General features: G+C 40.0%; 1 protein-coding gene across 5 annotated transcripts in view; it reads left to right on the top strand.

Moving 5' to 3' along the window:
• Positions 1 to 17308, top strand: part of BNC1 (basonuclin zinc finger protein 1) — a 40304-nt gene that overhangs the window by 6677 nt on the left and 16319 nt on the right. For 2 of the 5 annotated variants that reach the window (XM_082388491.1, XM_082388492.1), the window contains exons 2-3: positions 14724 to 14823; positions 15887 to 16122. The exons of 1 other annotated variant lie outside the window; for it this stretch is intronic. In XM_082388491.1, coding sequence (XP_082244617.1) covers positions 14724 to 14823; positions 15887 to 16122 — 336 coding nt within the window. Of the gene's footprint in view, positions 1 to 14699; positions 14824 to 15886; positions 16123 to 17308 lie in introns of all 5 variants that reach the window. 2 more of the 5 variants (XM_082388490.1, XM_082388493.1) reach the window with 2 other exon arrangements.

The raw sequence follows: 17308 nt of genomic DNA, 5'->3' as shown, positions 1-17308 counted from the left end.
CATTGCGGTGGCTTCTCATTGTGGAGCACGGGCTCTAGGCGCGTGGGCTTAAGTAGTTGTGGCACGCGGGCTCAGTACTTGTGGCGCACAGGCTTAGTTGCCCCGTGTCATGTGAGATCTTCCCAGACCAGGGCTGGAACCCGTGTCCCCTGCATTGGCAGGCAGATTCTTTTTTTCTTTATTTTTTTTAATTTATTTTTTTATACAGCAGGTTCTTATTAGTCGTCCATTTTATACACATCAGTGTATATATATCAATCCCAATCTCCCAATTCACCCCACCACCACCCACACCCCCCACCGCTTTCACCCCTTGGTGTCCATACGTTTGTTCGCTACATCTGTGTCTCAACTTCTGCCCTGCAAACCAGTTCCTCTGTACCATTTTTCTAGGTTCCACATATATGCGTTAATATACGATATTTGTTTTTCTCTTTCTGACTTACTTCACTCTGTATGACAGACTCTAGATCCATCCATGTCTCTACAAATGACCCAATTTCATTCCTTTTTATGGCTGAGTAATATTCCATTGTGTATATGTACCACATCTTCTTTATCCATTCATCTGTCGATGGGCATTTAGGTTGCTTCCATGACCTGACTATTGTAAACAGTGTTCCAATGAACATTGGGGTGCATGTGTCTTTTTGAATTATAGTGTTCTCTGGGTATATGCCCAGTAGTGGGATTGCTGGATCATATGGTAATTCTATTTTTAGTTTTTTAAGGAACCTGCATACTCTTCTCCATAGTGGCTGTATCAATTTACATTCCCACCAACAGTGCAAGAGGGTTCCCTTTCTCCACACCCTCTCCAGCATTTGTTGTCTGTAGACTTTCCGATGATGCCCATTCTAACTGGTGTGAGGTGATACCTCATTGTAGTTTTGATTTGCATTTCTCTAATAATTAGTGATGTTGAGCAGCTTTTCATGTGCTTCTTGGCCATCTGTATGTCTTCTTTGGAGAAATGTCTATTAAGGTCTTCTGCCCATTTTTGGATTGGGTTGTTTGTTTTTTTAATATTGAGCTGCATGAGCTGTTTATATATTATGGAGGTTAATCCTTTGTCCATTGATTCATTTGCAAATATTTTCTCCTATTCTGAGGGTTGTCTTTTCATCTTGTTTATGGTTTCCTTTGCTGTGCAAAAGCTTTGAAGTTTCATTAGGCCCCACTTGTTTATTTTGGTTTTTATTTCCATTACTCTAGGAGGTGGATCGAAAAAGATCTTGCTGTGATTTATGTCAAAGAGTGTTCTTCCTATGTTTTCTTCTAAGAGTTTTATAGTGTCCGGTCTTACATTTAGGTCTCTAATCCATTTTGAGCTTATTTTTGTGTATGGTGTTAGGGAGTGTTCTAATTTCATTCTTTTACATGTAGCTGTCCAGTTTTCCCAGCACCACTTATTGAAGAGACTGTCTTTTCTCCATTGTATATCCTTGCCTCCTTTGTCATAGATTAGTTGACTGTAGGTGCATGGGTTTATCTGTGGGCTTTCTATCTTGTTCCATTGATCTATATTTCTGTTTTTGTGCTGGTACCATATTGTCTTGATTACTGTAGCTTTGTATTATAGTCTGAAGTCAGGGAGTCTGATTCCTCCAGCTCGGTTTTTTTCCCTCAAGACTGCTTTGGCTATTCGGGGTCTTTTGTGTCTCCATACAAATTTTAAGATTTTTTGTTCTAGTTCCGTAAAAAGTGCCATTGGTAATTTGATAGGGATTGCATTGAATCTGTAGATTGCTTTGGGTAGTATAGTCATTTTCACAATATTGATTCTTCCAATCCAGGAACGTGTTATATCTTTCCATCTGTTTTTGTGTCATCTTTGTTTTCTTTCATCAGTGTCTTATAGTTTTCTGAGTACAGGTCTTTTACCTCCTTAGATAGGTTTATTCCTAGGTATTTTATTCTTTTTGTTGCAGTGGTGAATGGGATTGTTTCCTTAATTTCTCTTTCTGATCTTTCGTTGTTAGTGTATAAGAATGCAAGAGATTTCTGTGCATTAATTTTGTATCCTGCAACTTTACCAATTCATTGATTAGCTCTAGTAGTTTTCTGGTGGCATCTTTAGGATTCTCTATGTATAGTATCATGTCAGCTGCAGACAGTGATAGTCTTACTTCTTCTTTTCCAATTTGTATCCCTTTTATTTCTTTTTCTTCTCTGATTACCATGGCTAGGGCTTCCAAAACTATGTTGAATAATAGTGGCGAGAGTGGACATCCTTGTCTTGTTCCTGATCTTAGAGGAAATGCTTTCAGTTTTTCACCATTGAGAATGATGTTTGCTGTGGGTTGGTCGTATATGGCCTTTATTGTGTTGAGGTAGGTTCCCTCTATGCCCACTTTCTGGAGACTTTTTATGATAAAGCGGTGTTGAATTTTGTCAGAAGCTTTTTCTGCATCTATTGAGATGATCATATGGTTTTTCTTCTTCAGTTTGTTAATATGGTGTATCACATTGATTGATTTGCGTATATTGAAGAATCTTTGCATCCCTGGGATAAATCCCACTTGGTCATGGTGTATGATCCTTTTAATGTGTTGTTGCATTCTGTTTGCTAGTATTTTGTTGAGGATTTTTGCATCTATATTCATCAGTGATATTGGTCTGTAATTTTCTTTTTTTGTCTGGTTTTGGTATCAGGGTGATGGTGGCCTCATAGAATGAGTTTGGGTGTGTTCCTTCCTCTGCAATTTTTTGGAAGAGTTTGAGAAGGATGGGTGTTAGCTCTTCTCTAAATGTTTGATAGAATTCACTTGTGAAGCCATCTGGTCCTGGACTTTTGTTTGTTGGAAGATTTTTAATCACAGTTTCAATTTCATTACTTGTGATTGGTCTGTTCATATTTTCTGTTTCTTCCTGGTTCAGTCTTGGAAGGTTATACCTTTCTAAGAATTTGTCCATTTCTTCCAGTTCGTCCTTTTTATTGGCATGTAGTTGCTTGTAGTAATCTCTCATGATCCTTTGTATTTCTGCAGTGTCAGTTGTAACTTCTCCTATTTCATTTCTAATTTTATTGATTTGAGTCCTCTCCCTCTTTTTCTTGATGAGTCTGGCTAATGGTTTATCAATTTTGTTTATCTTCTCAAAGAACCAGCTCTTAGTTTTATTGATCTTTGCTATTGTTTTCTTTGTTTCTATTTCATTTATTGCTGTTCTCATCTTTATGATTTCTTTCTTTCTGCTAACTTTGGGTTTTGTTTCTTCTTCTTTCTCTAGTTTCTTTAGGTGTAAGGTTAGATTGTTTATTTGAGATTTTTCTTGTTTCTTGAGGTAGGCTTGTATAGCTATAAACTTCCCTCTTAGAACTGCTTTTGCTGCATCCCATAGGTTTTGGATCATCGTATTTTCATTGTCATTTGTCTCTAGGTTTTTTTTTTTTTTTTTTCTAGGTATTTTTTGATTTCCTCTTTGACTCCATCAGTGATCTCTTGGTCATTTAGTAACGTATTGTTTAGCCTCCATGTGTTCTGTGTTTTTTACGTTTTTTTCCCTGTAATTGATTTCTAATCTCATAGCGTTGTGTTCAGAAAAGATGCTTGATATGATTTCAATTTTCTTAAATTTACTGAGGCTTCATTTGTGACCCAAGATGTGATCTATCCTGGAGAATGTTCCGTGTGCACTTGAGAAGAAAGTGTAATCTGCTGTTTTTAGATGGAATGTCCTATAAATATCAATTAAATCTGTCTGGTCTATTGTGTCATTTAAAGCTTGTGTTTCCTTATTAATTTTCATTTTGGATGATCTGTCCATTGGTGTAAGTGAGGTGTTAAAGTCCCCCACTATTATTGTGTTACTGTCGATTTCCTCTTTTATAGCTGTTAGCAGTTGCCTTATGTATTGAGGTGCTCCTATGTTGGGTGCATATATATTTATAATTGTTATATCTTCTTCTTGGATTGATCCCTTGATCATTATGTAGTCTCCTTCTTTGTCTCTTGTAACATTCTTTATTTTAAAGTCTATTTTATCTGATATGAGTATTGCTACTCCAGCTTTCTTTTGGTTTCCATTTGCTTGGAATATCTTTTTCCATCCCCTAACTTTCAGTCTGTATATGTCCCTAGGTCTGAAGTGGGTCTCTTGTAGCATATATATGGGTCTTGTTTTTGTATCCATTCAGCAAGAGCAGGCAGATTCTTAACCACTGCGCCACCAGGGAAGTCCTTGTTCAGCAATTCTTGACCAATCAAGGTGTCTGACTTTTTTTCCCCAATGAAGCCATGTGCTCCCCTAGAGCAGACACTGGGAGTTCCTCATCTTTGTGTCTCCCTGAGGCTCCCCACTGTTACCTGTACATGGTAGATGCTTTAAAAATAAACAACGACCCCCACAAAAAAAACGATTTGTTAAATAAATTGGTTTCATTTTATCAGACTACTAATGGAAGGTGAAGGCATGATGAACATCTGGTCCATGTGTAATTCTCCAGGTGAGCGTCAGTCCAGTGCTGCCAGCAGCAGATAAGCTACCTCACACAAAAGGACCTCATGGGTTTTCTTCTCCCTTCATTCCAGTTGTCCTGGGACACCTGGCAAATGATGTTACTATTTTCAGAATCCTAGTTGTACCTCTGTGGTTTTGCATATGTTAGAAAAACAATGAAAAACTTAATGAAAAGTGTAAGAAGTTAGAGGAAAATGAGAGGAGGGAAGGTGGGGAGCAAAAAACAAGAAAAAAAGCCAGTTCTAGTAAGAGAAGTTAGAAGTATAAAATGTGTGTTAAGAGGCAGAATAGCTCCAAAGAGCAGTGGGGTAGAGACCTCCCATCCTTGAATCAAGCATTTTCCCAAACCAGGAAGTCTAACTCTGCAGCCACAGAGAGAATGGGAATACAATTTCACTGGAGATGAAAAGAAAGTAAGTTCTCTCCCCACAAGCTAAGGGTGGTCCAGCCGCTTTAGAAGATGTTTTGTATTATAGATGGGCAGTTTTTGATATGCACTGTAGATTTCCAGGACTCAAACATATGAATAGCCATTGTCTATATTCAACATTTAAAAATAAAACTTGGAAAAACCCGAATCATTTTTATTCTAAAGCTTGGTGACTTTTAAAAAGTGATTTGTGATTTAGCTGACTGGGTCCTTTGATTTCAAGTTGGAAAATTATGATTCTCAGAACTGAGAATCTGACACAGTCTTAGAATCTCACATTTAAGAGAGGACCATAGACTCTAAACTTGGCCTCAGTGATCTCTACTAGTTAGCAGTTTTTCACATGATTTTTATGTGGCACTCTCCACGGTCGATAGGAAGATCATTGTGTAAATTAGAAACAGCATTTGGCTGCTAGTAAAAGAGCTCCTAAATAATAGTTGCCATCCTTTCTGCTCAGCCATCCTTAGGGCTTGACTGCGAGGTTGACCTCAAGTTTGCATCCATGAGGTCCAGCAGTCGTGTTCTTGTTCCAAGAAGGAGGAAGGAGGAAAGGCAAAGAATTCCCCCAGCTGAGTCAGCTCCCATTTATTTTTATTTTTTTTTAACATCTTTATTGGAGTATAATTGTATTACAAATGGTGTGTTAGTTTCTGCTTTATAACATAGTGAATCAGTTATACATATACATATATCCCTATATCTCTTCCCTCTTGTGTCTCCCTCCCACCCTCCCTATCCCACCCCTCTAGGTGGTCACAAAGCACCGAGCTGATCTCCCTGTGCTATGTGGCTGCTTCCCACTAGCTATCTCTTTTACATTTGGTAGTGTATATATGTCCATGCCACTCTCTCACTTCATTCCAGCTTACTCTTCGCCTTCCCCGTGTCCTCAAGTCCGTTGTCTACGTCTGCATCTTTATTCCTGTCCTGCCCATAGGTAACCTTTTTTTTTTTTTAGATTCCATATATATGTGTTAGCATACAGTATTTGTTTTTCTCTTTCTGACTTACTTCACTTTGTATGACAGACTCTAGGTCCATCCACCTCACTACAAATAACTCAATTTCGTTTCTTTTTATGGCTGAGTAATATTCCATTGTATATATGTGCCACATCTTCTTTATCCATTCTTTTGTCAATGGACACTTAGGTTGCTTCCGTGTCCTGGCGATTGTAAATAGTGCTGCAGTGAACATTGTGGTACGTGACTCTTTTTGAATTATGGTTTTCTCAGGGTATATGCCCAGTAGTGGGATTGCTGGGTTATATGGTAGTTCTATTTTTAGTGTTTTAAGGAACCTCCATACTGTTCTCCATAGTGTCAGCTCCCATTTATAAGGAGCTTTCTGTAAAGCTGTACCCAACCACTTCTGCTTGCACACATTGGTCAATCCTTAGTCACCTGGCCACCAAAGGAGACGTGGAAATTAAGTTTCCTTTACAAAGGCAGATCAGGCAAAGGATATTGGATGGGTGTCTGTAATTAGTAAGCGTGGTGCGGCTTTCTCATTGATTCATTCATTACTCTCTTAATACCAGTGGAAAGCTTACCAAGTATCAGGCCCAGTGCTAGCCACTAGGTATTGGTTTGGAGTTTCACTTTTGTTGCCTCTTTAGGGAATGATTCGTTATAGAACAACTTTTTTGGAGGTTTTTATCATAGGTATTTTTGGTAGCTCTGTCTGTGCAGAGTCAGATCACTAGAGCCCAGAGGACCTAAGATCTTGCTTGTTGTAGGTCTGGTAGCAACAACAGTTTCACTGTGCTAATTGGTCTTTTCAACTCTCTATCTGTATATCCTCTTTAATATGACTAATAGGCCTCTGAGATAGGCAGGAACAGATATCCAGCCCATTTTATAGTCAAAGACTCCAAGGCATGGAGCTGAAGGTTATATGGCTTTACAAAAAGTAAGACATAGACTGAGGACAGTCGTAGATTGTACTACCTCTCAGTGAAAGATGCTCAGTGTGATGAGGGGGAAGGAGTTTAGGTTCCCCAGCTCTGCCTCCAGAGGGGTCATTTTAACAGGCAAATCATATTAGTTTCATACTTTTTTCAAAGGCTCACTGTTAGACTTAGGACAAAACCATACTCCTTGGCCTGCCGCACAAGATCCTATGCACAGTGGTCTCTGTCACCTTTCTGACCCCCATTTTCTACCATTAACCTTACTAACTCCACTCAGCTACCCTGGCCCCCTTTCTGTTCCCTGAGCACTTCCAGCCTCTTTTATGCCTCAGAGCCTTGCACTTGCTCTGCCCAAAACACTCCTTCAATCTCCAGTTCTTCACTGGCTCCTTGCCATGCCTTAGGACTCAGATCAAGTGTCACCTCCTCAAAAGCCTTTGATGATGACCCTGTCTAAAAGGCACTTACCACTACTCCTGCCTCTCCATGCCACCCAGTAAAATTGCTAGCAAAGCTTTCTGCTTATTTCTTCAATAGCACTTACCTTATTCTGAAAAGGTATTGTTTGTTTGTTTACTTGTTTATTCTGTCTCTCTCTTGTAGAATATAAGCTCCTTGAGGGCAGGGACCTCATCATTCTCGTTCAACACTTTAGCCCCCAGAGTTTAGAATGCCTGGCTCATAAACACTCAGTAAATATTTATTCAATGAATGGGGTTTCTTTACCACGTGGAACTTTAATATCCTTATAGTTTCTGTCGAGATTAAATGAAACCATAAATATAAGTGCAGTTGGTACCAGATACTGATAATTCAAGATATAATCTATGCTCAGTGTCCAGGTTTGAGACCACCCTCAAGTAGCCTATAAGTTCCTAGCTTCTTCATCTATAAAACGGGGTGGGGGTAAGAAATGAGATAACACATAGGTACAGCTTACTGCAGTGCCTCATACATAATAAATAAGCAATCAGTATCATGAACTATGTGACCTTGGGCAAATTACAATCTTCCATAAGTTTGTTTCCTGAGAATAATTCCCTCCTCACAGTGATGTAGTGAGGATTGAATGCGATCACCTATTACGTACGAATGCCACCATGTGGAAGGGCAGATGCTGGAAGAATAGCTAGTCTCGCCTTTGGACTCAGAACTGCCCAGTAGAATTTTGTGTCATGATGGAAATGTTCTCATCTCTGCTGTCCTGTATAATAGCCACTAGCCACATGTGGCTCCCAAGCACTTGAAATATGACTAGAGTGACCAAAGAACTGAATTTGTTATTTTATTTTATTTTAATTAAGTAGCCACATGTGGCTAGTGGCTACTGTTGGACAAGGCGGACTAAGTAACTTGACCCTACAAAGTTGTCTGGCTGGTGTGCAGTTCAGTTTTGTTCCTGAGCCAGATCACAAATGACTCCCCTCAAAGGGTCAATACCATGAATCTGGAAATCCCAAAAGTCCTCTGTGATTTTTCTCCTCCCCACTTCCATCTGGTCCCCCAAGAGTATCCCCCTGAATTTATCTTCAGTGATACGAAAATGTTTGCATGTACTAGAGATGAAAACAGTTTTGAAGTGGACAGTTTTTACTCTCAAGCTCAATAATTCAAATCCCATCAAAGGCCTGCACTGTCCAGCAGTGAATGTCTGTGCATCTACCCCACTGTGTGCCTGCACTGGCCACTGCTAGGAGTTCAAGTCAGCATCTACTGACAAAAGGCCCATGGCAGCATCTCCCCAAGCTGAAGGTAGAGGGTATCTGGGAGAGGAAGTGGGACCCTCAAATCTTCCTAAAATCTAGGTCATAACTTTCCATCCCAAAACTGAAAATAACCAAATCATCCATCCTATACTAGGTGTGTCAGTAATTGCTGGGTGAATGAATGAGCAAATGATAGTTACAAAAAAGCAAACCAGAATTTTGAATGTTGATTTGTAGCACATCAAAGTGACTAATAACAATTCGGAAATAGTCTGATTAAAATGAGTGCGTAAAAAGCAATAATCATGTCTTGATGAGTTCGGAATGTTGTAAACATCTGCTTTATGTTTCTGAAGAATGGAACAAGTATCAGGATTCTGAAAGAAAGGATGTAAGTTTTAAGAGTTTTCCATTATTGATTTACATGAGTACTTTTTGTCCTGTAATTAGAATTTTTGATTTGATTTCACCTTAGAAGTTTTAATTTGTCTGTAGATAATGGTGCTATAATTTTACTACATCGTGGGATTCTGAGATAGGTGGAAAAAACCCAAGGGCTTTAATATTGGAAGTTTTCTTAGACACTGTAATTAGCATTTTTAGTTCATAAATAATTCTTCTGAGATTTATTTCCATAGACGTTTAATGAGCTTTATTAAGCCTTATTCAAACAGGTTCATATAGAACCACATGAATGTTTTTTATAAAGCAGCATTCATACATTGGAATTACAGATAAAACTGCTTAAAATTCAGTCCCCAAACTAGAAGCTGCTATAACTGTGAACAGTCAGGTTAGATCAGGGAGTGTCAGCTGGGGGCAGTTTTGCCCCTAGGGGCATTTGACAATGTCTGGAAACATTTTGGTTTTCACAACTGGGGAAGGGAGGTGTTACTGTGGCACCTGGTGGGTAGAAGTCAGGGATGCTGCTCGACATCCTACAATGCACAGGACAGCGCCCACCACAAATAAGTATCCAGCTCAAAATGTCTATAATGCTGACGTTGAGAAACCCTGAGTTGGTGTCAAGAGATGCAGAAAAAAATGAGTTTCAACCTTAGGCTATGAAATGTGCTTGGAATTGTTCCCTCTGTAGTTTCACTGTGCTGGGCCTGAGATAGTGTCACTCAGAGTTTCCTGGGGGCTTCCCATGAGTCAGCCTTCTGAACAGACTCTTTAGGGAGTGGAGGAAGTATGTGCTCAAGGACATCTTTCTCTAATTCAGGCAGGTCCTACTTTCCAAGTAAATGAAATGTGAATTCACTTCATATAGTTCCAATATCTTGTTTTTAAAGAATGAATAGCATCTTGAGGGACATAATCCAAAATAAGAACTTTTCTTCTTTTAAAAATGTCCATTAAAACAGTCATATTTGTAGAATGTAGGTGGTGAAATATTTCAGAGGTTTAGTACTAAGTGTGCTGGTAGCTATTGAGAGTATAGATGATTGGGTTGCCTGTGAGCTGGCGTTCAGGGAGTTGCAGGGAAGTTTAGAAGCTGGACAAGATAGGAATGCTGCAAACTGAGGTAATGGCACTCTTTTAAATTTTGACAGTGTGTAGTAGAAACTAAACCATTACTCATTTTTATCCTTTAACTTCCAGTCAAGATAACTATATAATTATGTGTGTAGGTATATAGATGTGTGTGTTTGTGTATTTATCAATAATACATTTGTATATGTGTATACAAGTAGAAACTCTATAACCAAAAATAATTAAAATAATTTCTGTCATTAGAGCAATATTTCTTGATCTTTTTTTTTCATTATTCACCCCCCCACATGCATCTAAGGAGACTTTAGAAATTTTTTTCTAATTGGGCCTACCCCAATGAAATTTTAGTTTCACACCATATACTATATATCTGTTTATGTATGTATATGTGTGCTTTATACATAAAAAGAATGGAACAGTTTTCACCCTTTGGGGATGGTATACCCCAGATGAGAATGTATGCATTATTAGAGTGAGAGGCTGTTCTGATCATCTGGAGTTCTTTATGTTATATTCTATGACTTTACAAAGAGCAAAACCCTTTACTCATATTTCCTGTTTTTTGATAGCCTGTTGAAGGGATTAGGTAACACTGTTGCTGTCTGCTGCATACCTCAGTTATAAACAGCCCTATTCCTTCACCTGAAAATCTCTGTCTAGTTGTTCTGTTCAGGCCCATTGTAATCCAAAAGAAATTGTAGGTAACAGTCAAATCATGTAAAGTTTAACCTGTATTTAAGGAAGGTCACTGGTTTTTTTAAAGACTTTATTTTTTTAGAATACTTCTAGATCCATAGAAGAATTGAAAGGGAAGTACAAAGATTTCCCATATATCCCCTACCTCCACGTAGGCATAGCCTCCCCTATTTTCAACATCCCTCACTGGAGGATACATTTGTTACAATTGATGAACCAACATTTGACACATCATAATCACCCAAAATCCATGGTTTAACCTTAGAGTTCACTCTTGGTGTTGTACATCCTATGGGTTTGGAAAAATGTACAATGACAAGTATCTATCATTATAGTATCATACAAAGTATTTTCACTGCCCTAAAAATCCTCTGTGTTCTACCTGTTCATTCCCCAACCCCTGCCAACCCCCTGGCAACAACTGATCTTTTTACTGTCTCCATAGTTTTCCCTTTTACAGAATGTTTTATAGTTGGAATCATACAGTATGTAGCCTTTTCAGATTGGCTTCTTTCACTTAGTAATATGCATTTACGTTTCCTTCATGTCTTTTCACGGCTTTATAGCTCATGTCTTTTTTGTGCTGAATAATATTCTGTCGTTTGGGTGTACCACAGTTTATCTATTTGCCAACTAAAGGACATCTTGATTACTTCCAAGTCTTAGAAATTATGAATAAAGCTGCTATAAACATCCATGTGCAGGTTTTGTGTGGGCATAAGTTTTCAGCTCCTTTGGGTAAATACCAAAGAGTGCAGTTACTGGATTGTATGGTAAGAGTGTGCTTAGTTTTATAATAAACCACCAAACTGTCTTCCAAAGTAGCTTTATTACTATTTTGCGTTCTCATCAGCAATGAATGAGATTTCTGTTGCTCCATATCCTCACAATCATTTGATGCTGTCAGTGTTCTGGATTTTGGCCATTCTAATAGGAGTATAGTGGACTGATTTTTTAAAATAATATTTTTATCAAAATATAATTCACATACCATAAAATTCACCCTTATAAGTATACAACTGAGTGGTTTCACTGTATTCATTGAGTTGTGCAACCATCACTGCTATCTAATTTTAGAACATTTTCATCACCTCAAAAAGAAACTCTGGTCAAAATTTAAACTATCTGTGTTTCAAAGGGTACCATGAAGAAAGTGAAAGGATAAGCCAAGGATTGGAGAAAATATTTGCCAATCGTATATCTGGTAAGGGACTTGTACCTAGAGTATATAAAGAACTCTTACGACTCAATGCTAAAAAGACAACCCAATTTAAAAATGGGCAAAAGATCTGAACAGACATACAGATAGGCATCAAGCACATGAAAAGATGCTGAACACCATTAGCCGTCAGGGAAATGCAAATCAAAACCACAATGAGATACCACTTATACCCAGTAGGATAACTACAGTAGAAAAGGCAAACAGTAACTAGTGTTGGTGGGGATGTGGAGAAATCAGAGCCCTCATAGACTGCTGGTGGGAATATAAACTTTGAAAAACAGTTTGGGATTTTCTCAAAAAGTTAAACATAGAGTTACTATATGATCCAGCAGTTCTACTCCTAGGAGTATATCCCAAAGAAATGAAAGCATATGTCTGCAATAAACTTGTACACAGGGTTCCTTTTGGGGATGATGAAAATGTTCTAAAATTGTATTGTGACGATGGTTGTACAACTCTGTGAATATACTAAAAAATTATTTAATTGTCTCCTTTAAATGGGTGAATTGTATATGTGAACTATATCTCAACTTAAAGCTGTTTTTAAAAAACGATGAAAACAGGACTTCCCTGGTGGCGCAGTGGTTAAGAATCCGCCTGCCAATGCAGGGGACACGGGTTCAATCCCTGGTCCGGGAAGATCCCACATGCTGTGGAGCAACTAAGCCCGTGTGCCACAGCTACTGAGCCTGCGCTCTAGAGCCCACGAGCCACGACTACTGAGCCCGCGTGCCACAACTACTGAAGCCCATGTGCCTAGAGCCCACGCTCTGCAACAAGAGAAGCCACCGCAGTGAGAAGTCCACGCACTGCAACAAAGAGTAGCCCCCGCTGGCCGCAACTAGAGAAAGCCCACCCACAGAAACAAAGACCCAACGCAGCCAAAAATTAATTAATTAATTAATTAATTAATTTTTAATAAAAGAAGAAAACAAACAAAAAAGGTAACCCTTTCCCCCCACTACCACCCATTATCAGTCACTCCTCATCCCTACCTGCTCCCCACGACCCCGGTAACCACTAGTCTGCTTTGTGCCTCTATGGATTGGCCTGTTCTTGACATTTCACATAAATGGAATCATTCCACCTGTGACTTTTTGTACTTGGCTTCTTTCATTAGCATAATATTTTCAGAGTTCACCCATGTTTTAGCAGGTATCAGTACTTCATTCTTTCTTATTGCCTAGTGATATCCCATTGTATGGACATACCACATTTTGTTTATCCATTCATCAGCTGATCAATATTGAGGTTGTTTCCACTTTGGGGCTAATATAAATAATGCTGATTTTAAAGTTCGGGTACAAGTTTTGCGTGGCCATATGTCTTCAGTTCTCTTGGGCTTATACCTAAGAGTTGCTTGGTCATATAGTAACTGTGTTTGTGAGGATCAGCCAGACTGTTTTCCAAAGTGGCTGCACCATTTTACAATCCCACCAGCAACTGATTTTTAAGTGAAGACTAGTTATATACTCCTTAAAGTGTCCTAGGCCAGATTCTCCCCTTCCCTGTCCCCACCCAAGGTCACATAGTCCCTTAATTGTCACATGGAGGGTTTAAACCCATAGTCGTAGGGCTCTTTCATCCCCTCCAAACACAGAGACACTCCCCAGTGTCAAAGCTCTCTTGAATCATACAGATTCCACACAGAGGCGCTTCCCAGGAATCTCACTGACAGAGCTCCTGTGAGAGCTTTTTCTCTTTAATAATAGATTACATTCCTCAGGCCTCTATTCCGTTTTGAGAAATTCATCTTAAAAATACATGTGAAGCTTTGTTCTTAATACTAGAACTTTGTTGTCACGTACATCTCTAGTTTCAATTTCAGTTGTGTGTTTGCACACTCCACACCCCCACACCACACCCGACACTTCGACCTGCACCTGGGCATCGATGCAGGGCTTGTCCAGCCTGTGTGCGTCTGTCAGTCACACAGTCCAGTGAGCGGAGTCGGGGAATCATTGTCAGTGTGGTCAGCCATTGCATGTCCTCAAATCTATCTTGATGTTCAGCCTCTGCCTCATTTTGGGGGGTAACGAATTACACATGTGTGATACTGTCAGTTCTGATTGCTCTCCTATTTACTTGTGTCAGGGTAGCCCGTGTATACCTTTCAGGGTTGCTGTTCTGGTCAACTTAGAGATTTAGTGAGAATGTGACTCTTCTTCACCCTTTCTGTGTCCTTAATAACAAGCAAGATGTTTCCTTCCCACCTGTAATCCTTTCCTTTTTTTTTTTCTAAATTAATTTATTTATTTATTTATTTATTTTTGGCTGTGTTGGGTCTTCGTTTCTGTGCGAGGGCTTTCTCTAGTTGCAGCAAGCAGGGGCCACTCTTCATCGCGGTGCGCGGGCCTCTCACTATCGCGGCCTCTCTTGTTGCAGAGCACAGGCTCCAGATTCGCAGGCTCAGTAGTTGTGGCTCATGGGCCCAGTTGCTCCGTGGCATGTGGGATCTTCCCAGACCAGGGCTCGAACCCGTGTCCCCTGCATTAGCAGGCAGATTCTCAACGACTGCACCACCAGGGAAGCCCTGTAATCCTTTCTTATAAAGAGTTCTGGGATTTTAGCCCATTCTCGCATGCAGAATATCTGTGTAGCATGTTCACCGTCTCCAGGTCTGGGGCCAGCTTCTCCTGTTTCCAGGATACACTGTACAAGTCTGGGCCTGGCACAGAGTGGGCACACATCACTCAAAGGACGTTGCTCAGTGGAGGAGTGTGTTTTGTTATGTAAATGTGATGTGTGTTCCACGCCACACTAACATGCCAGGTATCCCTGTGTTTTCTTCTGCAGGCCATCGGCTGTACTCTGAACTGTAGTTGCCAAAGCTTCAAACCAGGGAAAATAAACCACCGTCAGTGTGAGCAGTGCAGACATGGATGGGTGGCCCACGGTAACTTTATTTTGCCCCCTCTCTTGGCCTTTAGTGTACCCTTTAAATAACTTACAGTTATTCAGGAACAGATTTAATATCTAAGAATGACAGCTAACATTTGTAAGTTACTGCTATGTGCCAGGTAACAGCCTAAGAGCTTTATATATGTTATCTCTTTGAATCTTAACAACTCTATATGATAAGTCTTTATCAACCCCCTTCTAAAGATGTAGAAAATGGTGCTTCAGGGCTGTTGTTCTGCAAGAGTAGAAATGTTCTGTGCTGTCTAATATAGTAGCCTCTAACCCAGGGTTGCTAGATGGAAACAGAATGCTCAGTTGAATTTGAATTTCGGTTAAACTATACATAATTTTTTAGCCTAAGTATATCCCAATGAATATTTTTGGTTTAAGTGTATACCACTTATTGATTTTTTATCTGAAATGTATATTCAAGTTTAATTTTTATTTGTATTTTTATTTGCTATACCTGACAGCCCTACACTAGCCACATGTGGCTAAAAGTACTTGAAATGTGACTAGCGCAACTGGTGAACTGAATTTTTAGTTTTATTTAATGTTAATTAATTTAAATCTAAATTTGAATAGCCATATGTGACTGATGACTGTTGCATTGGACAGCATGGAGTTCAGTGGCTTAACTTGCCCAGCCCAACAACTAGATAGTGGCAGACCAGGGCTCAAACCCAGATCTGTTGGATTTCCAAGTCCAGGTTCTTCCCCAGACCCCATGCTTCCTGGTTTTCCATCTTCTTGATTATGCACCTGCCGCCTTCGTTTTTACCCGTTTTCTGTGCACGGTCCCTACTTGCGGCTGTTTTACTCCTTAGGCATGCCACAGGAAAGGGAGAAAAGAAGCCTCTCAGGCTAGTCCATTTTATTTTAGAAGTTCCTGAGAATAACTTGGAGCCAGATAGCTATTAAGATTATTAATTGTTTGCGTATTTGTGGTTTTTCTACTGGAACAAATAACTGAGAGTTAGCGCTAACCTACTTCTGTGCAGTGTTTCTCTTAAAAGTAGAATCTTGAAAAACGATATTTCTTCAATTCACTTTTTCAGCTCTAAGTAAGCTAAGGATTCCCCCCGTGTATCCAACAAGCCAGGTGGAGATTGTCCAGTCCAACGTGGTGTTTGATATTAGCAGCCTCATGCTGTATGGGACCCAGGCCATCCCTGTTCGCCTGAAAATCCTACTGGACCGGCTCTTCAGTGTGTTGAAGCAAGATGAGGTCCTCCAGATCCTCCGTGCCTTGGACTGGACCCTCCAGGATTACATCCGTGGATACGTGCTGCAGGTATGGGGACCATGGGCACTGTTCTCCTAGAATGTCTTCCGAAGCTCGTGTCCATGGAACTGATGTAACCCAGTTGCCTACAGTGCTACAGCCATTGGTAGTCATCCTTCCCTTTCATAGTTATTTCTAATGGCTTAAACCCTACCTCAGTGTTCTGGGTGAAATCCGTGCCTTTCCTCAAGGTATCTGTGAGACTTCAGGATGCGGGAGCATTACATATTCTCTGATTTGGGTTTCACTCAGCCAGCTCTTCCACAGTCAGCCATTTGCCCCTTCCTTGGTGCTGCCTCCATTTCTTTTATTATCCTCAAACTATTTACTGACACAAGACATCATGTTTCAGATTTTACTGAGAGTTTGGGGTTGAGGAAGGGAACTTACATTGCAGAAGGGCACAGCAAACAGTTACAATTTCATGCCACACCTTCCTGTTCTTTAAAGCCCTCTGCCATCCATCCTACTGCTAATTTTCCTTCCCAGGCTCCATCACCTTGTGATATTTCTGTGTGCATGCTCTGGCTCATTCTCTCTCTGCCTCCCCAGTTCCTTTTGGCCTCCTCGCATTTTCTCTACGTCTCTCCATCATTCCATGCCTTTCGTCCCTTCTCTCATCTCTTTCCTTTGCAGAGTAGTTTTACCTCTCTTTCTGTACCATACTGTGGGGGGTAGGCCTTATGCTTCCTATCCAGAGAGGCTATCAGGGTGTTTCGACAGCAAAGAACGTATTCCCTGGTGTGAATTATATCATTTCTCTGACATATGAAACAGCTACAGCATTTTCTTCCTTGTTACTACGCTAGAAAATGTCAGCTAACTTTGATAAAAATTTCAACGAAATGGGCGGATGAATGTTATTTCCAAGATTAACATACACTTCAGTCTAACTCAGCTGGACCATAACCCTGAAACAAACACTAATAACAACCATTTATTGACTTAGACCCTCATCCAGTAATCTCACAAGGTAGGTAGATTATCCCCATTTTCCAGTTAGAAAACCAGAGACTGAGTGCTTCTAAATCTTGCTGAAGTCACTCAACTTGTATGCAGCAGACTGAGAATTTGAACCCACTTCTTTCGAACTCTGACAATGCCTCCAGTCTTCCTCTGGAAACATGTTTGCTCACCTCGAGTGCAGGACCCCCAGCAGGCTAGAAACCACCTTTTATGTAGAGCAGCATTATGA

The sequence above is a fragment of the Balaenoptera borealis genome (genome assembly GCF_965194805.1).
Source record: "Balaenoptera borealis genome assembly, chromosome: 3".
Lineage (NCBI taxonomy): Eukaryota > Metazoa > Chordata > Mammalia > Artiodactyla > Balaenopteridae > Balaenoptera > Balaenoptera borealis.
Note: the sequence above shows the minus strand (reverse complement) of the source record. Positions and strands in the feature narration are given on the sequence as shown.